The 16,412-nt window shown below is 44.8% G+C and overlaps 1 protein-coding gene across 19 annotated transcripts in view; it reads left to right on the forward strand.

Annotated features, from left to right (window-relative positions):
• svila (supervillin a) overlaps positions 1-16,412 on the forward strand; it is a 79,973-nt gene that overhangs the window by 32,206 nt on the left and 31,355 nt on the right. For 13 of the 19 annotated variants that reach the window (XM_079181923.1, XM_079181930.1, XM_079181924.1 and 10 more), the window contains 9 exons: positions 3,596-3,659; positions 4,856-4,947; positions 6,094-6,157; positions 6,299-6,441; positions 6,523-7,246; positions 10,929-11,012; positions 12,241-13,092; positions 13,572-13,733; positions 14,399-14,433. In XM_079181923.1, the coding sequence (XP_079038049.1) occupies positions 6,150-6,157; positions 6,299-6,441; positions 6,523-7,246; positions 10,929-11,012; positions 12,241-13,092; positions 13,572-13,733; positions 14,399-14,433 (2,008 nt within the window). In that variant the 5' untranslated portion in view covers positions 3,596-3,659; positions 4,856-4,947; positions 6,094-6,149. The remainder of the gene's footprint in view (positions 1-3,595; positions 3,660-4,855; positions 4,948-6,093; positions 6,158-6,298; positions 6,442-6,522; positions 7,247-10,928; positions 11,013-12,240; positions 13,093-13,571; positions 13,734-14,398; positions 14,434-16,412) is intronic. The other 6 variants (XM_079181925.1, XM_079181926.1, XM_079181920.1 and 3 more) reach the window with 4 other exon arrangements.

Here is a 16,412-nt window from a genome sequence, read left to right on the forward strand (position 1 = left end):
TAAACTCATGTTTACAATGTTTACTGAGGTAATAAATCAAGAGAGAAGTAGTCATTTTCTCATAGACTTCTATACAACCAGAGGAGTCGCCCCCTGGTGGACATTAGAGAGAATGCAAGTTAAAGGCACTTCCAGATTGGCTTTACTTTTCAGAACCACCTAGTTTCTCCCCAAAGAATCCCAACGGAACACCACTTTAAATATGTTTTATAAGTTTCTTGGAAATAAGTCATTCAGCATGAAAAAACACAATTTGACAAAAGAAATCTTACTCGACTGAGACCAAGAATTGACCAGTTGGTCGACTTCGAGGGGGCAGCCCTAGTTACTACGTCACCAAGCTTCTAGGACCACATATTACGTGAAAACGTGCAGATTAATTTTGCTATGCCATTTTGTGTTGTGACTGGGCATCAACACAGAAGTCCTGTCAGACTGTAATCAGAACAAAGTCTGCTTAAGACAGGAAGTATCATGTACATGTTATGTTTACATTTTAGGTACTTTATCACATTATCCAGCCCCATTGTGCAATAGCCACGGTGCCTCTCATTCTCTCTAATATTTTCGGAGTGAGAACAGAGTGCTGAGATCTGGCCTCCAAACCGTCTTGGAATCCACAACAGGTGGTCCACAGTTTGAAGCTTTCAGACGAGCAGAGAGGCTGGCGTGCGTTAAAGTTTGTTTGAGGGTTTAGTCGTGTCAGTGTAGCTGTCATGTGCTCAGTTTCCTCCCCAGAATTAAACGTGAGACCGAGCTGCTTGTGTGGCCAACTCGTTGTTATTAACCCTTTGTTAAACCTACTGTTTGCAGCCACAGCCTCTCCTAATTTCGGATTCTCCATCTGTTTTTTTTTTTTTTTTTTTTTTAATGCCTTACTTCTTAAGCCTCCCTCAGTGAGGCTTTAGCTCAACATGGTGAAGGCAGAGTAGGTGGGCAACCTTTGGGGATCAGGCGGGAGGGTGTGTAACGTCTTCATCAAACTTTTTTCTACAAAATGTACCAAACACTGACAATGAGGAAGATCTTGGGTCGATAATAGTTATTTGATTGTTAAGACAGAAACATACCCATGCAGTGTGATGCAATGCAGACAGTTTTAAAGTGTGACACATTTCCTTCGGGGCTCACTGTAATCCCAGGAATCCAAGTTAATCCCGCCTCTCAATTTGGACACATGCTCAGCCCCCCGATGCCTCTTTGGTTACCACACTGGGTGTTTTTGGCGTGGATGATGGAGTGAGCACTTCTCGTTTTCTTTTGCGCTCTCACACCTTTTGATACCTTCACATAAACCTCTCCACACCTCAGAACCTGACTGACACTCACTGAATTGTGAAACCTTTTTTATTCCCCATGCTTTATCAGTGTCTCGCTGCTTTTTACGGCCCCATCAACACGCGCGGGGGGCGCTGTGCGGAGGAATTCCTGCCGCACTCCCTCCCGGCTATAGCAGCCCATAGTGTTTCTGTAGATTACAGCCACCATCAAAGGCCCTGCCACATGTGTGATCATTGTGGAGGTTTTTTTTGTTGCCTGCGTCTGGAATGACGAATGCTTTGAGGCTCTCCAAGGGGGGGGGGGGCGCGATTGTATATAGGCTATATGAGGTGTAAAAAGAATACAGGTCTGGGTTGCGGGGAACTCTATATGTTCGTAGTGACAATAGCCCCGGAGGGACAAATTATTTTCTTATTTTCACACTAGCAGTTCATTAACCTTCACTGTGGCATCTGGTTTTGTTTCACACTGTAACTTAAAGGGACATTCTGGTGTTTGTCAACCAAAGTTTTTGACCTTTATGACTATCGGTCAACATTGTGCCAACACCTGCCTTGTAGAGAGCTGGGAAACATATTTCAGTCGGGGCAGAGAGTGTGAGCCTCCTGCAGGGTTTTCAAAGATCTTCAATTTAACAGAAATCTTTTTAAACGTGCGCCTTTAAGTCAGAGCAGAAGTAAACAGAGAAAGTAATCCCATGGGTAGTACTGTAGCTGCAAACTGAGTAGGAATTGCAGCACAATTCGTCCACAACTGGAGACTTCATTTATCATAGTGTGGGAACTCAATCATTTTATTTTTGCAACTTGGATTACAAGAATCATCTCATTATGTTTGCTACTACGTCACTTGAGAGGGCGAATCAAATGACATCATGATTAATAATCATAATGGACAAAAATATGAAAAATCCTTTTACTTGAACCAGACTGACACAACTTCAAAAATGTGCACCAAACTGCCAGAATCAGCACGACATATGCTTTCCAGTGATTTTATATAAGATGTCAATATAAGATGAATGTCCTAAAAAAAGTATGCTCCTTATATAACTAAGATCTTGCTTTGTAATCATGTTAAGATTGTATCTGTATCAAAAGTAACCCATTCAGTTGTTTTCTGTACGTCCAAGGTGACAGTGCAAAAAGTGACAGCTAGGACTTTTCAATGCTTTACCGAAATGTGAATTTCATCAACCTAATCTTTGGACCATTTTCAAAAGAAAACACAAACGGCTCAGATAACCATGATCACCATTCAAGGCTTGCGAGGAATGAGTCGTGTTTTCAGCCCCCCCCCCCCCCCAGCTGAAACAATACAGGACCCTCCCAGAACACAAACACAGGGCACACCGCCCTCTCCAAATAAGCCGTCGTTCTTCTCAAATGATGTTTTGCTTAAGTAGGAGGGATTTAAGGCATCAACCCAAACATCCTTAATGGGGACTAACAGAGCTGGAGAGGTTAGAGGTTTTCTGGGTGGAGCGGTGGGAGAGTCAGGCGGCCCTGAGGTGAACTCGGAGGAGATGGAAGTGGGACCACATATTTGTCCCGAAATTACGCGGCTCTGGCTACTCCGAGGTCCGAGGGCAGCCAAAACCACACGTTTTGAGGTCTGAAGTCAATAACTGAAGCAGACATTCCTTTAAGGGATGTTCTGCAGAACTCAAATCACTCACAAGGCTTTTGTGTTTATGATTAAAACCAACTAATGCCCCTTTTTTGTAATGAGGCTCTATTTCTCTGTAGGCAGGTGGACTTTGGGCAATTTTTCCAATAGACAACAGACTTTTAGGGGAATTGGACAATATGGTTCTCACCGCCTCTTCCTGCTGTCCCCCATCTGTATTCACGTCGGGTATGAAAGTGGCGCCCAGTGACATTGATGCGCTCGGCCCCTCCTGGCATCGTCCCAGCGGCACTGCAACCTTGACGTGTGATCAGACTTTCCAGCGCCTGTCTGTCTCAAGTCACCTCTCTATCAACATAGGCCGATACTTGAAATGGAGACAGTCACTGTCTCTGGTTGTTAAGCGATGATTTGCGGTGCTTTGTTGCTGTTTGTGGGGGGGGGGCGGTCTTTTAACTACACAGTTCACTTATTATTTGATGTATTCAGTCAGGCAGGCATCACTTGTTTTCTCCGGAAGTCCACTTACTTACTGTGGTTTTGTGCCAAGGGACCTGGGGACTGGTTCACCTTGCAACGTGTTTGTGCTCATTAAAAGCTAAAACCGGAGCTTTTGCTGTTCAGAATTGAAATGAATGAGCATTGTGACATTACTAAATGCTGCACTCTTCTCTTCTGTCCACAGGACTCGGGAGTGAGACCCCCATTAAACTCAGCAACCCCAGATTGCTGCAGAAAAGAGCTTTGAGGTAAGATATGCGAACATTTGTTGTGTTAACCAGTCTCATCAGGTTTTCATTTCGGTTGTGTTAGATCACCTTATTTAAGACCAAGTGAATAAACACCGTGGTCTGCATAAGATGTTTGATATCAATAATCACTATTCCATTAAAGCATTAACCCTCAGATCCCCAAAACCCGCTGGTGGGATTGAAAAGCATGTTGTCTTTAAACAATCGCCAAAACTACACCGTTAATCGTAGCCAGAAGCTGTAAAAATCATCATCTTTCAGACAGTCCTTGAACACATCATGTGTGACGATCACTAAAATTGTGATATTTCATCAAAAACATTTAATTCTACATGTCTCATTTAGAACCTTACCTCAAATAAACTGCTTGCATACTGCAAAAAACACAAAACTCAGGATTGTTCAGCATCATGTCGTAGGCTGGGTATCCGGTACACCACCAGGGCTACACGTTAGCCTCCTTTTACAGTAGAGAGTTTCCTTTACGGCAGCGAGGAGGGCACGGTGGCACCAAGTTGGCGCCAAAACTGTGTGTGGGTGTGCCTGTGACTTGGAAACATTGTGCCTGTAGGAATGAGATGTTGGAAGATTTCAGTCAAGAAAACAGATGCTGTTATGATAGAAAATGATCTATGATGTCTATGTTTACCAGTGTGTTCACAACTCTGTGGTCCCTGGAACGGACAGAACCGCAAAGTCATGTTTTCCCCAATTCTTGGCGGTCTCCTCACATAAGCGATCCACTGCCGGTTCTGTTACAGCTGCATTGTGACTTTGCGGTTTTGAATCAAATCCATAAATGTCTTGAGTGTGTTACTGGTAGATGCTTTGGCAGTGTGTATATATATTTGATGAGGGTCAAACCTTAGAATTAGTTAAATATTTGGGGATTTTGTGACTTGATGAAATGTACAGGTTAAAATCCAAATTTTATTTAGATTGTGTTTGTTTTTGTAGCTTTATCCGTAACCCATTGTCTGATCGACTCGACTCTTGAAACTCATTCAAACAGGCCCTGCTTCCAACAACATGTTTTTTTTAATGATTTGGATGTACTGTTCTGATCCAATTCAGATTCCTGCAGTTGAGCCCCTCACAACTGCTTCCACTGTCGGTCTATAAACAAACCCCGCCGTTTCCCACAGCTCAGCCCTGTTTCAATAACAAGTTGGTATTTGTCCTGCACCCCTCAGCTTCCAGAAAGAATTCTCCCTCGACGAAAAAGACGACCCGGCAAAAAGCACCAAGGATATAGATGTTAGTCTCTTGGTCAATCTCCCCAAAGGCGAGTAGGGATTTTTACTATTTCTGCCTGCTTGCAAATTGCCCTCACAGTGTCAACTTTCCCAGGGTTTTTGAAAATCACTGTTGTGCAACAGTAGCCTCTTTGCCAGGTGGAGTTATAACAAGATTTGTCTAGAACCAGTTTTTCTACATGTACAGTCCTCACATATTGTACAATATAGAACGCTGCACTTGCATGGCCCCATTTCCTCCCAATGAAGAAAGATGGTCCAATAAAAGTTTGTGCGTTAAGTCCTCCTGAATATATTAGTTTGATGAGCTGTTTCGATTCACTTTTTACAAGTCTTGATTTGGGCAATAAAAAAAGAGACTGTGGATGTGAAATTGTAAAGAAGACCAATTTCTATGGAACGTGAAACTTCTATTGTTTTTAACTTTTAAAGGAAGACTTCACATAAAAGGGGTTTGGTTCCAAAAGCTGGTTTTGTTTTATCATTATTAATACTAGAATTCACTTAACTCTCAAATCAAACTTGCTTTTTTCTTCATATCAAAGACAAATATACAAATCATTCAGGTAACATCAGCAGCTTCTCATTCTTAGCCGGTGCAGGCTCGGGCTTGCCCTGGTTTAGATGACATGCATCACTGTATTAGCAGTAGCTTATTACCATTAATGCCATAAGTAATTTGACCCCAGGTCACAATGAAACTCTGTCTAGTAAACTCCCTACACATGGTTTTCTACTCTGTAAACGATTTGATCAATTATTAACATGAACATATTAAGTACAGCCACTTAAAGCTTTTCAAGGTAATAGTTGTGGATCATGACCTCCACTATTTATTTTATGTAGCTCAAGGAATTTTTAGATAGCTGTCATGTGTCAGATACTTTTAATAAGCATTGCAAATTGTATTTTCTGCTGCTCATATAATGTTCAGATTAAGTGGGTTAACACTCCAAATTGTTGTTTCTGACATCTAAATAATAACGATAAGCTGACTACAGACTAAAACATAGTCTCTATTAGGAACGTTGCAAACAAAACATCTGCAATCCAAATGTAACCTGTAAATACCCGGAGCTGTCTTCAGGAACAGTTTGGTTTGGATAGCACTGCTAAGACAGATGTTTTCTCTGTTATTGAGCCATATCAGTATTGTTTGTTTATTCTCTCTTTAGTCTCTGAATTGAGGAAACGATTTGAAGGCATTACCACGAGCACAAGTGACTGGGAAATGAACAGGTGAGAAGGTGGTGACGAGTGTATAAAATGGCTGCAAGAGTTTCTGATAATGACAATGTTGTGGGGGATAATAACACGTCTCAGGTTGACTACTACTGCATCCTCATCTGTGTGTGTGTGTGTGTGTGTGTGTGTGTGCAGAAAGGAACGTATAGCTCGGCGGTTGGAGGGCATCGAGGGTGAGGTGAATCCGTCTCTTCTGCCGAGTTTGGTGGCCAACCGGCTTCTGGAGGAGGACACACCACGATACACAAGGGCCTCTGATCCCTGTGAGCCCTTTGGTGGTGAGACAAGTGCAGCATCTTGACTCTTTTGTTTGTGCTTCATTGGGGATTGCTGACTTGTGTTCTCGTCGTGCCTCCTAGTTACAGTCCATCGGTATGGCATAGAGGGATTCGAATGCCCAGAAATGCAGCTGGTGGCTCCGGAGCGACAGTCCAGAGATCCCATCAGACCTGACCCTCAGTCCTCCATCCACACAGAGCCTGTCTACACTTCGGCCTCCACCACCGGTGCCCCTGAGCTTGAGTCCAAGGCCGAACGCATCGCCCGCTATAAGGCGGAGCGGCGTAGGCAGCTGGCCGAGCGCTACGGCATCTCTCTAGATCAGGAGCCGGACTCGGACCAACCCCTACGCCGTGCCCGGAAGGATTCGGAAGGCTCAGAGAGGCGAATCCGAGGGGAGTCGGTGGGGGAGGACGGGCGGGACAACGCCCTGAGTTCTTACACCGGCACCTCCGCCACCAGCCCGAGGACGGGACGCTCTGCACCACAGCACAGCCACCCTGACCCGGGTCACGGGGTGGGTCGGACCAGGGTGGACTCCATTACAGAGAGGGAAAGGCTGATGAACCTAGAGAATCAACGCAGAGCTGCTCCGCCCGAGCCTCCATCCTCTTCCTCATACATGGACGTGACATCGTTGTCCTCGGCTGCCAGGGTTCCCGCCAAGGACTACTCTGTCACAGGGATGCCACCCAGTTCACCCAAGCTGAGCAGGCACCTTTCCCTCTCCTCACCTAAGCATGGGGTGTCTCCTGGGGACCTATTCATCGAGCAGCAGGCCCACAACATCCTCAGCAGACAGGGGTGAGTGGTCTGATCACTTTTTGTCCTCATCGTCTTTGATTTCTATTTCTATCCATAGTAGTTTCTTTTCCTCCTTTCACAATGTATGAACCAGAGTAGATATTATTCTGTGAATTGGCCTGTTTGCTATCTCATTAGCAGACCATTCCCCCCTCTAGGGTCCAGAACCCAGCTCCCCTTCAAATCCACATGCACAGGGTTCAATGTTTTCCATGTGGGCCAGAACTCTGCTGTATCATTCTCTTTAATAGATAGACGCTCTGTGACAGCGTTATCTGTCAACTGACTTTCCCTCCTCTCTCTCCAACGTCGTCCTGTGGTTTCATACCGGGGTCAGGCAACCTGAGCTTGTTCTGGAACGATCTTTGAGACCCACAGCTGGCCTTGTAAAATATACCAGGCAGACTGATACAAGATATTTGTTTGTGTTGTGTTTCTATTCCAGACATTTCAAGTGTATCTTGTAGAGAAAAGCCAATTAATTCCCAAAGGAACCCTCATTAGCCAGCATGTTGCTGTTTTGTTAGGAAGAGCCATTTTCGAGGCTGTTCGGATAAAGTAAACCTCTGGCTCTGTGCACCAATGCTGATAAAAGCACCAGCTGCTTCCTTAAAGGATAGTTCCAGTTTATCACAACTTGAGATGAATGAATGGTTACTATCAGTCTGTTGTTAATATCAATCACAGTTTTCAGACCGATTTTTGTGGTTCAACTTGTTACACTGTGCCGTACTTGCAGTAGTTGTGCTCGCACCAAGGCTGGATTACCTAGCGGGCAAGCTGCCCTGAGCCCCGAGACCCTCAGGGGCCCCCAAGGGCTCAAGATTGTCTTCATGGTAACTTGATTGCCTGCATTTGTTTGGTGATATACCAGTAAAACTGAAATGGTAAATGCCTACTATGGCTCTTGCTTTTTGACTTGTCTTGTAGAGGGGCTCTGTTTTAATATGTTTAATATTTCAGTGTTTGACTTACAAGGTTTAATCTATAGACTAACTGATTTACAGCAAATCTGGGACAGGTTTAACTTCCACCTTTAGAAAAACAGTTCAGTTTTTAGGTTCTGGGCAACATAGATTGGGGAAACATGTCAGGGGTGACTCATGGGGCCTCACAGTTCAGGGATGCACAGCGGCCCATAGTTCAGTTTCTGCCCGGGGACACACTATTTGGCCTAATCCAGCCCTGACACACACACAGTTTCCTTTGCAATGAGAGATTAAACCCAAATGATGCTTTCCACATCTGCGTGGCCAAGAGGAACAATCCTGCAATACTGGGAGCCAAGCAACCGACCCGTTTGGTATGGACTTGCCCTCCAAACAGCACTACTAATTAATGATTATTATTTAGTAATATTACAAAAAAGTAATAAACTGGAATTATCCTTTAATTGTGTTAGTCAATACTGATTAGCAGCTCCAGTGCTCACTAAATCAGGCATTTATTAAATACATGACTGTGAAAAACTGGGTTTATTCTTCTAGCGTTGGCTTTTCCCAACAGAACAGCACTCATCATGACTTTATCATCTGCTTTTAAGACACCAAGGGACAGCCAGTGGTCCTTTTCCTAGAGGTTTTAATCTGCAGCAGATGGATTCATTGCTGCTGCAGTGGATGAGCGCTAAGTAGTGTTGTGATAGTGTACAGATAGTATCAGCACACTTCTCATCTGTGATGCAAGAACCAGCTGGCCCAGCCCAGGTTTGACCCTTCAGTTCATGTTGCTAACAAAGAGATGAAGATGATTCTGCACCCGACTATACGCGGTCATTCCCTATCCCATCGCTTCCTCTCGCTGCTCCTAAATCCCTCTCTCAGGTTTCAACACTTGGCCGGCGTGTGTGTGTGTGTGTGTATACGTGTGTTTGTTGGCGATGCAGGGAGGGTGTTGAGTTACTGGGCGACACAGTGTGACTCCACGGTCAGAACTGTGACCCACAGCTGGGCTTGATCAAGACATGGGAGGCCTGATGGGAAAGAAGCACATATGAGAGCGTCTCCTCTACCTTTTCCCAGGGAATCTGTGGGTCAAAATGAATGGTTACATTTTAGGACCTAGCAGTAAAATGTTATGAACAAAGGTCATCCTTTTTTAAACCATGTAGTGACCTTTAGTTCCTTCTCCCCCTTGGAGACCTCTGTTTTACTGGGCACAGTTAAACTGGTGTTTTAAGATCCTGCCAATCATCAATGTTGCCCATTTCTCCTGGCGGTGTCTGTACAGTTTCTGTATAGTTACAGATCCTACAGCAAAAGCCATTTGGGGCCTTTTAATCTTTATGGTAATTGTCCCTGAACCAAGATGTTTTTACAAAAACAAAACCGAGCTCCACCAGGACACTTACTTGATTAAGGGCCCCTTTCATACCGATCTTGTTTAGTCAGTTTAGTCACTTTTTAGTTTGGTTTGAACCAAAATTACAGGTGTGAAACCTCCAACTGCACACTGTCCGGGCCAGACAGCCAAACTTTGGGCCGACAAAAAGAGGTGGTCTCGGTCCATTTCGAACCAAACCACGATTCGGTTCGTTTGTAGTGTAAAAGCATTTTTTGGATAGCTCAGACTTTTCGGACCAGTTACAGGAAGTTCTGGCTGGCTGTCTCCAGAGTCTGCAAAGAAAAACAATGGAACAAAACAAAATGAGCCGCCGTAACACATGGGGAGAGGAGACTGAATAGATAATAGACATTCGAGCCAATGAGTTTATAAAGAGTCAGTTTAAAAAAAACACAAGTTGCGAGAGAGAGAGTATACGAGAGGACGGAACAGCACGTCCACAAACCAATCAGTGTCTGAAAAGCCTATGAATGTAGCATTAAATCCAGGACATTGCAGTCCCAGTATTTGGTATGCTTCTCAACCATCTGGCAACCAGGACACCCTGTCCTGCAGCAGTTATGGGGTACCACGTGAAGCAGAGCTGGTACTCGGTACGCTCTGAGACATACTGCCACACAGACCCGTGGCAGTATTAGTAAGTAAATCTAACTCTACCTGACTTGATTAGACTGGGTATAATTTGTAAGATTACCAACTCGGGTTCAGGTCTCAGTTCCTCAGAACTAAGCGGACCCTCGAAGGCCTCTGCAATAGGCATTTTTCTACTCTATTTAATTACACTCCCATCAGACATAATGTTTTGTCTTGTTCTGATTCTTCTGTTTTTCTACTTAAATTCCGGTCCTAGTAGTATTATAAGGAAACGTTTAGTTTATTTTCCTCTGAATAGCTGCTTCAATTACACAGTCCTTCTCTCCTGATAAGGCGATGCATTGATAACATGGATTTTTCCACATAACATAGATGCAGTCTGTGGCCAAATCTGATCTAATATAAGCAAAGTGTGTTTCTCTTTCCTGGTCATTTAACAAACATTAAATAAGAGATTTATTGGTCATATTATGTGGCGTGTAAGGCCCTACCCAAAACCACAGTACCAATGAAACGTCTCACTGGGGAACTGGACTTGTATTCTTAGCAGGTTCCTGCTAAGAATCCTGTGTCCAAACCCATTCTCCCTCTGGTTACGCTCAACAGGAAATCAGTGGTGTGTGTAATGTGGTGGAGTGTCTGTGTATGTGCACGCTCCAAGAAAAAAAAAAGGCTGAATACTGAACCGAGACTTTTACCCACCCACTCATTCACTTGTCTCCCACCGGGTTTCCATTCGGAACAGTGCGAGGGCGAAACTGAGCACTGATTGGTTCCTCCAGACTGATGCTGAGGGCGACACCCATTCCCTCATCAACTGGCCCTCGAGGTATTCCCAGGCCGGTCATGTCTCACCCCAATATCGCCTGCCATGTTGCCGTGTTCCCATTCTGCTGGACTTACCAAAACCCATCAACCCTTGCTGTACGAGCAGTGGTTCTTAAACCGTGGGTCAGGACAGAACCCAGCGCTGTTTCCTACAAGACTATACCCTTTGTTTTCTCTTCTCGTAGGGTTAAATCTCATTAACTCAGTGTGGGTCCTGGGCTGATCAGAAGACACTAATGTTTAAGAACCTCTGCTTTGAGCTCTGTCATCGTCATCCCCATTGCCACAAACTCCTGATCCCTCTGCTTCGGAACATAACTTCATCTCCCGTGCACATGTTGCTGTGTTCAGTTTAATCCACAAGTGAAAACAAATGTATGTTCAACATATTAATGAAGGATAAAACATTGGGTAGTGATGTTGCTGTATTGTTATTTTTCCTGGAGTATTACTGACTGCTCATCAGTGACTATCTGTTGGGGGCTGTGTTTACAGCTAGCATCTCTCAGTTCTCTTCTCTTATCAAGAATCAGGTGAGGTAGGTGCTGTGCCAAATAGGGCTGGGTATCATTTAACATTTCTGAGCAGTACAGATCCTAGAATGAACTTCAAAAAAATCACACACATACATGAAATTCATCCACTGCGTTGAACCCAACCTAAGCATCAGGACCAGTGGGTCAACTTGGTGTTCAGTGTCTCGCTCAATGACGCTGCAAACTCTTAATTAGAGGACGACCTGCTCTAACATCTGAGCCACAGCCGCCATTTCAATTAGAGCTGTGACATTTATTGTCGCCTAGAAATCATAAATTCAGATCTTGCACACGATCACATTTGTCATCTGTGCTGTACCCATGGATGTACAAATAGGAATTGCTAATAGCTAGATTCAAATTGTTAATCAACAATAGAAAACTCCTTACTTTTTAGGAATAGGAACAATTTCTGTAAATCTACCAAAACACAACTTCTCAGTGCGTAAGCATTTCATGTTGCCAGAAAATAAATTCGGCTAAATAAAGCAAAGTAGTTTGACAAAACAAATCTGACCAAGCTTTGAATGTGTATTTTTGGGAACTGATTCTAAGGACACGTTGTGTGTGTGTGTGTGTGGAGTTTTGTGTTTGCTCCTTCTATCAGACCAAGTCCTCTTTATGTCTTTAGGAGGCACATGCTGTGTCTCAACATGTAGTACAAATGTTAACCGGCCCTTTGTTTCCCTGAAGAATCAGAGTTAGGGAGAGACTTGCCAGGGAGGAGGGCCGCCAGAGGAGCCCAGAGCTGGAAAAAGTTACAGAAGCGCCAGTGTACCGCAGACCCCAGACCCAAACCTCTACACACCACCACGCAGATCCACCAGGGCCCCATCACGTCTACCCCCATCCCCAGCATCACCCCCAGGCTCAGCTCAACCGACCTGGGCCACCGGGAAGTCAAGAAGTTGGCGGTTACCCCAGTTACCTGTCCATGGCTTCCGGTCCCACATCCGGTTCCGTGCAGCAAGAGCCACTGGAAGATGATACTGAGGAGTCGGAGGACGTCAAGACAGAAGGCCTCCTGAGGAGCAGGAAAGCAGTGCTGCCCTCAGAGATCCGCCGCAGGGAGAGGAGCACTGAGGACCCACGGAGAGGAAGGGGGGAAGAGGAGCAAGGGATGACGAGGGCTCAGAGTCTGGCAAGGGAGGCAGAGGTGGAGGAACCGGTAAGAGGAAGACAAAGAAGCAGAGCCAGGTGGGACGAAGCGGAGCATACTTCCCGAGGTCTGCAAGCGTCAGAGAGCAGGGCCAGAGAGCGGGAGAATGCCATCTATATCCACAAAGGGGTGGCCGCCACCCACGTCCAGCCCAGAGACGCGCATGAAGGCGCAGCCCGGAGCCGCTCAGTATCAGATGCTGGGGATCCACGAGGGTTCAGTCAGAGGAACCCGCAGCAGCACACCGGCGACCCCCGAGAGGTCAGGGAGGGCGACGGTGTCGGTAACCGAGAGAGTCACCAGGACAGCCGGGTGTCTGTGGCCCAGCTCAGGCACTCCTACATGGAGAGCACCACCACCCCTCCGACCGGCCGCAGGAACGAGCTGTAGGTGGCAAAGTAAAACGCCGCACCGCCGCTACTCACCGGCCGGCTTCTGTAGAACTCACACTGATGCTTGTTAACCAACCTTCGCCCGGCTGCTGAATGACTAACGGGCAACTAAGGCTGGTGTGAAGTCAACATCAAAGCGTAGAGTTCTAATCTGTAGAAATGGCATTCATGCATTAATCGCCTCACACTAAGCTTCCCATGATGAATGTTTTCTTTTGTGGTCTTTTTGGCTGTTTGACTTGTTTGGTTACTGACCGGGGCCAATGAACGTGTGCATGCATTAACCGCTAATAAATCTGCATGTTATTGCATCCCATATTTAATAACCAGGGGTGTGGCTGAATATTCTAACTTACACCTCTGCTTTTGAAAAGCTACCAGTCCCTCTCTATCTCTCCCTCACCATGCTGTATTTTTCTCTTTCCTTTTGGTACTCTTATCTGTTGGTCCCTGTCCTCGGGCGGCCCCTACAGCGAGGTTACGGGGGCTCTCGCAGTCAATGGGGCCCCGTGGAGAGGGCAGAGGGACAGGGGGCGCAGGCCCCGGCAGTATGTCTATCCCGGGGAGAGTAGAAAGACCTCGGAGAGGTTTAGGACGCAGCCCATCACTTCTGCAGAGCGCCAGGAGACCGATAGGTACTGCTCTGGACTGCTGCATGGCTGAGAGTGAAGAATGCTGGGAAATATCCCTATCATCATGCATGTCAAAGAATCTGAACATAATGCTGATTTGTATCATATTTAATGCACAGACGTGTTGATTCCTATCAGGTTTTGGTGCACTATACTAATCATCAAGTACATGCGGTTTACAATATGTGTGTACAATAAGTCATTCTATAGTATGTAGCAAATCAATAATCAGATTAATACCATGAGCTGGATCAACAGTACACACTCGCGTTCCCTTCGGTTTTACCCCTCTAACAACATTAGCAAGTTGGGAAGCTTAAAGGCCAAAGGTCCCTCTGATCGGACCTTGGCAGTGGTCATCACATGTGACTGTACCAAGGAAGCATGAATTGGCCTTTTGTTGGTAATCACTCCCTGAGACCATGGAACCAAGCAGACTTCAGTAATGCCGTCTAATTCTCCCGTTCTTAGTCTGCTCTACTTGTTCCCCTTTCTTCATTTCTTCTCCCAACACTCGCCGTCCTATTTCCAGCAGCAACCAGGACCGACTCTTCCTCTCTCCTGGTTCTAACCACTCACCACCCGTTCATATTACCGGCTTCTGCATCGTTTCATGGAAACGACTACTTTTTGCTGATTGTCTTTTTCTTTGTGCACTTTTTTCGAAGGTCCTGTTCCAGTTCAGATTTTGCTGCCACTGAAGGTAAGACGTTACTCCCCCCCCCCCCCCCCGCAACTTGTCTTAGCAAAGATTTGACTGTTTTTAGAATAGAATGTGATTTTCCGAACACATCTGTAGCAGTAAGTAGAAATCTAATACATACACATTTACATGTCAGAATGCATGCATGCACGTTTGTTTAGGTTATAGAGGGTTTATTGCTCCCAACCTATTTTTTTAAATGCATATGGTAAAACCCGTGAGCTGCTGTAGCCTCTGTACACAAGTGTTGGTGAGGTAATTGGTTAAGCGTGGCTAGCTTTAGTGGAATTACCATCATAGCTGTACGGGTTTGACCAATTAGATTACTTGGCAGGACTAACGGTTGCATAATGTAGTAGAAGAGATGCCGTTTTGTTTGTCTTTATGAATCAAATGTTTTGAGTGTCATGGTTTAATTTAGACTTTTGAGGTGATGCTACCAAAAGCAAACCTTTACACTGTATTTAGTGTTCTTCAGAGGGTTAGAATGCCAACAAAAACTACCTCCACAGTTCTCTGAGTGAATTGAATTCCATCTGCGTTTTGTCTTTGGATGGGCTCAGTTGATGAGATCATGGTGATGCAAAAAAGCATCTAATCAAGTTTCGGTTGAGTTGCTTTCCGTTTCAGTTCTAATCGGCTCTGAGTCATACTTGCTGTGGTTTCCGTGTGGGACGGGCACTGTTACCTTTCATAACAATATCTAGTCCACGTATACAGCTGCCAATGATACATGACTACATGATTATCTGGGGCTTCACAGTTAACGCCGGCGGCCACGAATGAATAAAATCTAATTTTCCAAAGGCTTTATGTCAAAGCTTCAAGAATAGACATGAGGGTGGAGGCCAAATAACTTAAATCTCTTGATTTTTTTTTTTTTTTTTTTAACAAGCCCAACATCTAGAAGTGGGGTTTATTGAGTCGTTACTGGTGCTCACAGTAGCAGAACAGCTCAGCAGAAAGCAGCTCATCTGCTTCCTATAAGCACAACACACTGGGACGTTTGCTCCGTGGAGAATCAGAGGGAGCAGAGTGCAGCTCGGCACGGCGGCGTCAGTCAAAGGGAATAGTTGTGTGGTGATGTCATATGTCTTGCAGAGAGAGTATGTCAGAGTGTGTGTGTGTGTGTGTGTGTGTGCGTGTGCAGCCTTGCGTCTCACACCTGTCCAGCTCTGCAAAGTCTCCTCAATGACACCAGTCACAGGTTTATCTTTGCTCCCAGCTATAAAGCCAGATGGTGCTGTTGCTGACTAGCGATGAAGGTGAACATTATAACACATTACACTTACAAATGTGTTGCTTAGAAAAGGACTTTTGCACCTCAACAGTAAGTTCGCTGTTAAGTAAGTTTGTAAAAGATTGTAAAAAAGTTGCCTCAAAAGAAGATGCCATTAAAACTCCAATATGAATGTTAAATATTCATATCTTCTACAACAATCTTAATTGTTTTTCAGTCAAGAAGCACTTAAAGATGGAGAATATAACAAGCCCCCCCCCCCCCCCATTTATATCCCTTGGAATAATTTGACGTAGACAAGGCAAGTTTATTTATAGCACATTTCAACAACAAGCTAATTCAAAGTGCTTCACATAAAACCATTAAAAGCATCAAAACATAAGGCAACAGAAAAGGAGAACAATCATTAAAACACTAAAAAGCAGTGTAAGAATTAAAATACAGTAGTAAAATGCAGGAGATTGATTGATATCCTTGAAAATGGTTCAATTAAAGGCAGCAGAACAGTCTTCAATCTTGATTTAAACGTAGCCTATTTTTACACTTTTATAGTCTTCAATATGTGCAAGAACAACACAAGAAAAATGTATGAGAAAGCTATTCTAACCCTATGTTCACGCTACGAGCGACACAGCGATATTCTATTGGTCCCTTTCAATGGAAGCCGGAGACATGGAGCTACAGACTGGCGGCCATTTTGTTGCTTTCGGCGCTCGTAGTGTGAACAAAGCATAAGAGT

Source organism: Pholis gunnellus, assembly GCF_910591455.1.
Source record: "Pholis gunnellus genome assembly, chromosome: 20".
Classification (NCBI taxonomy): domain Eukaryota; kingdom Metazoa; phylum Chordata; class Actinopteri; order Perciformes; family Pholidae; genus Pholis; species Pholis gunnellus.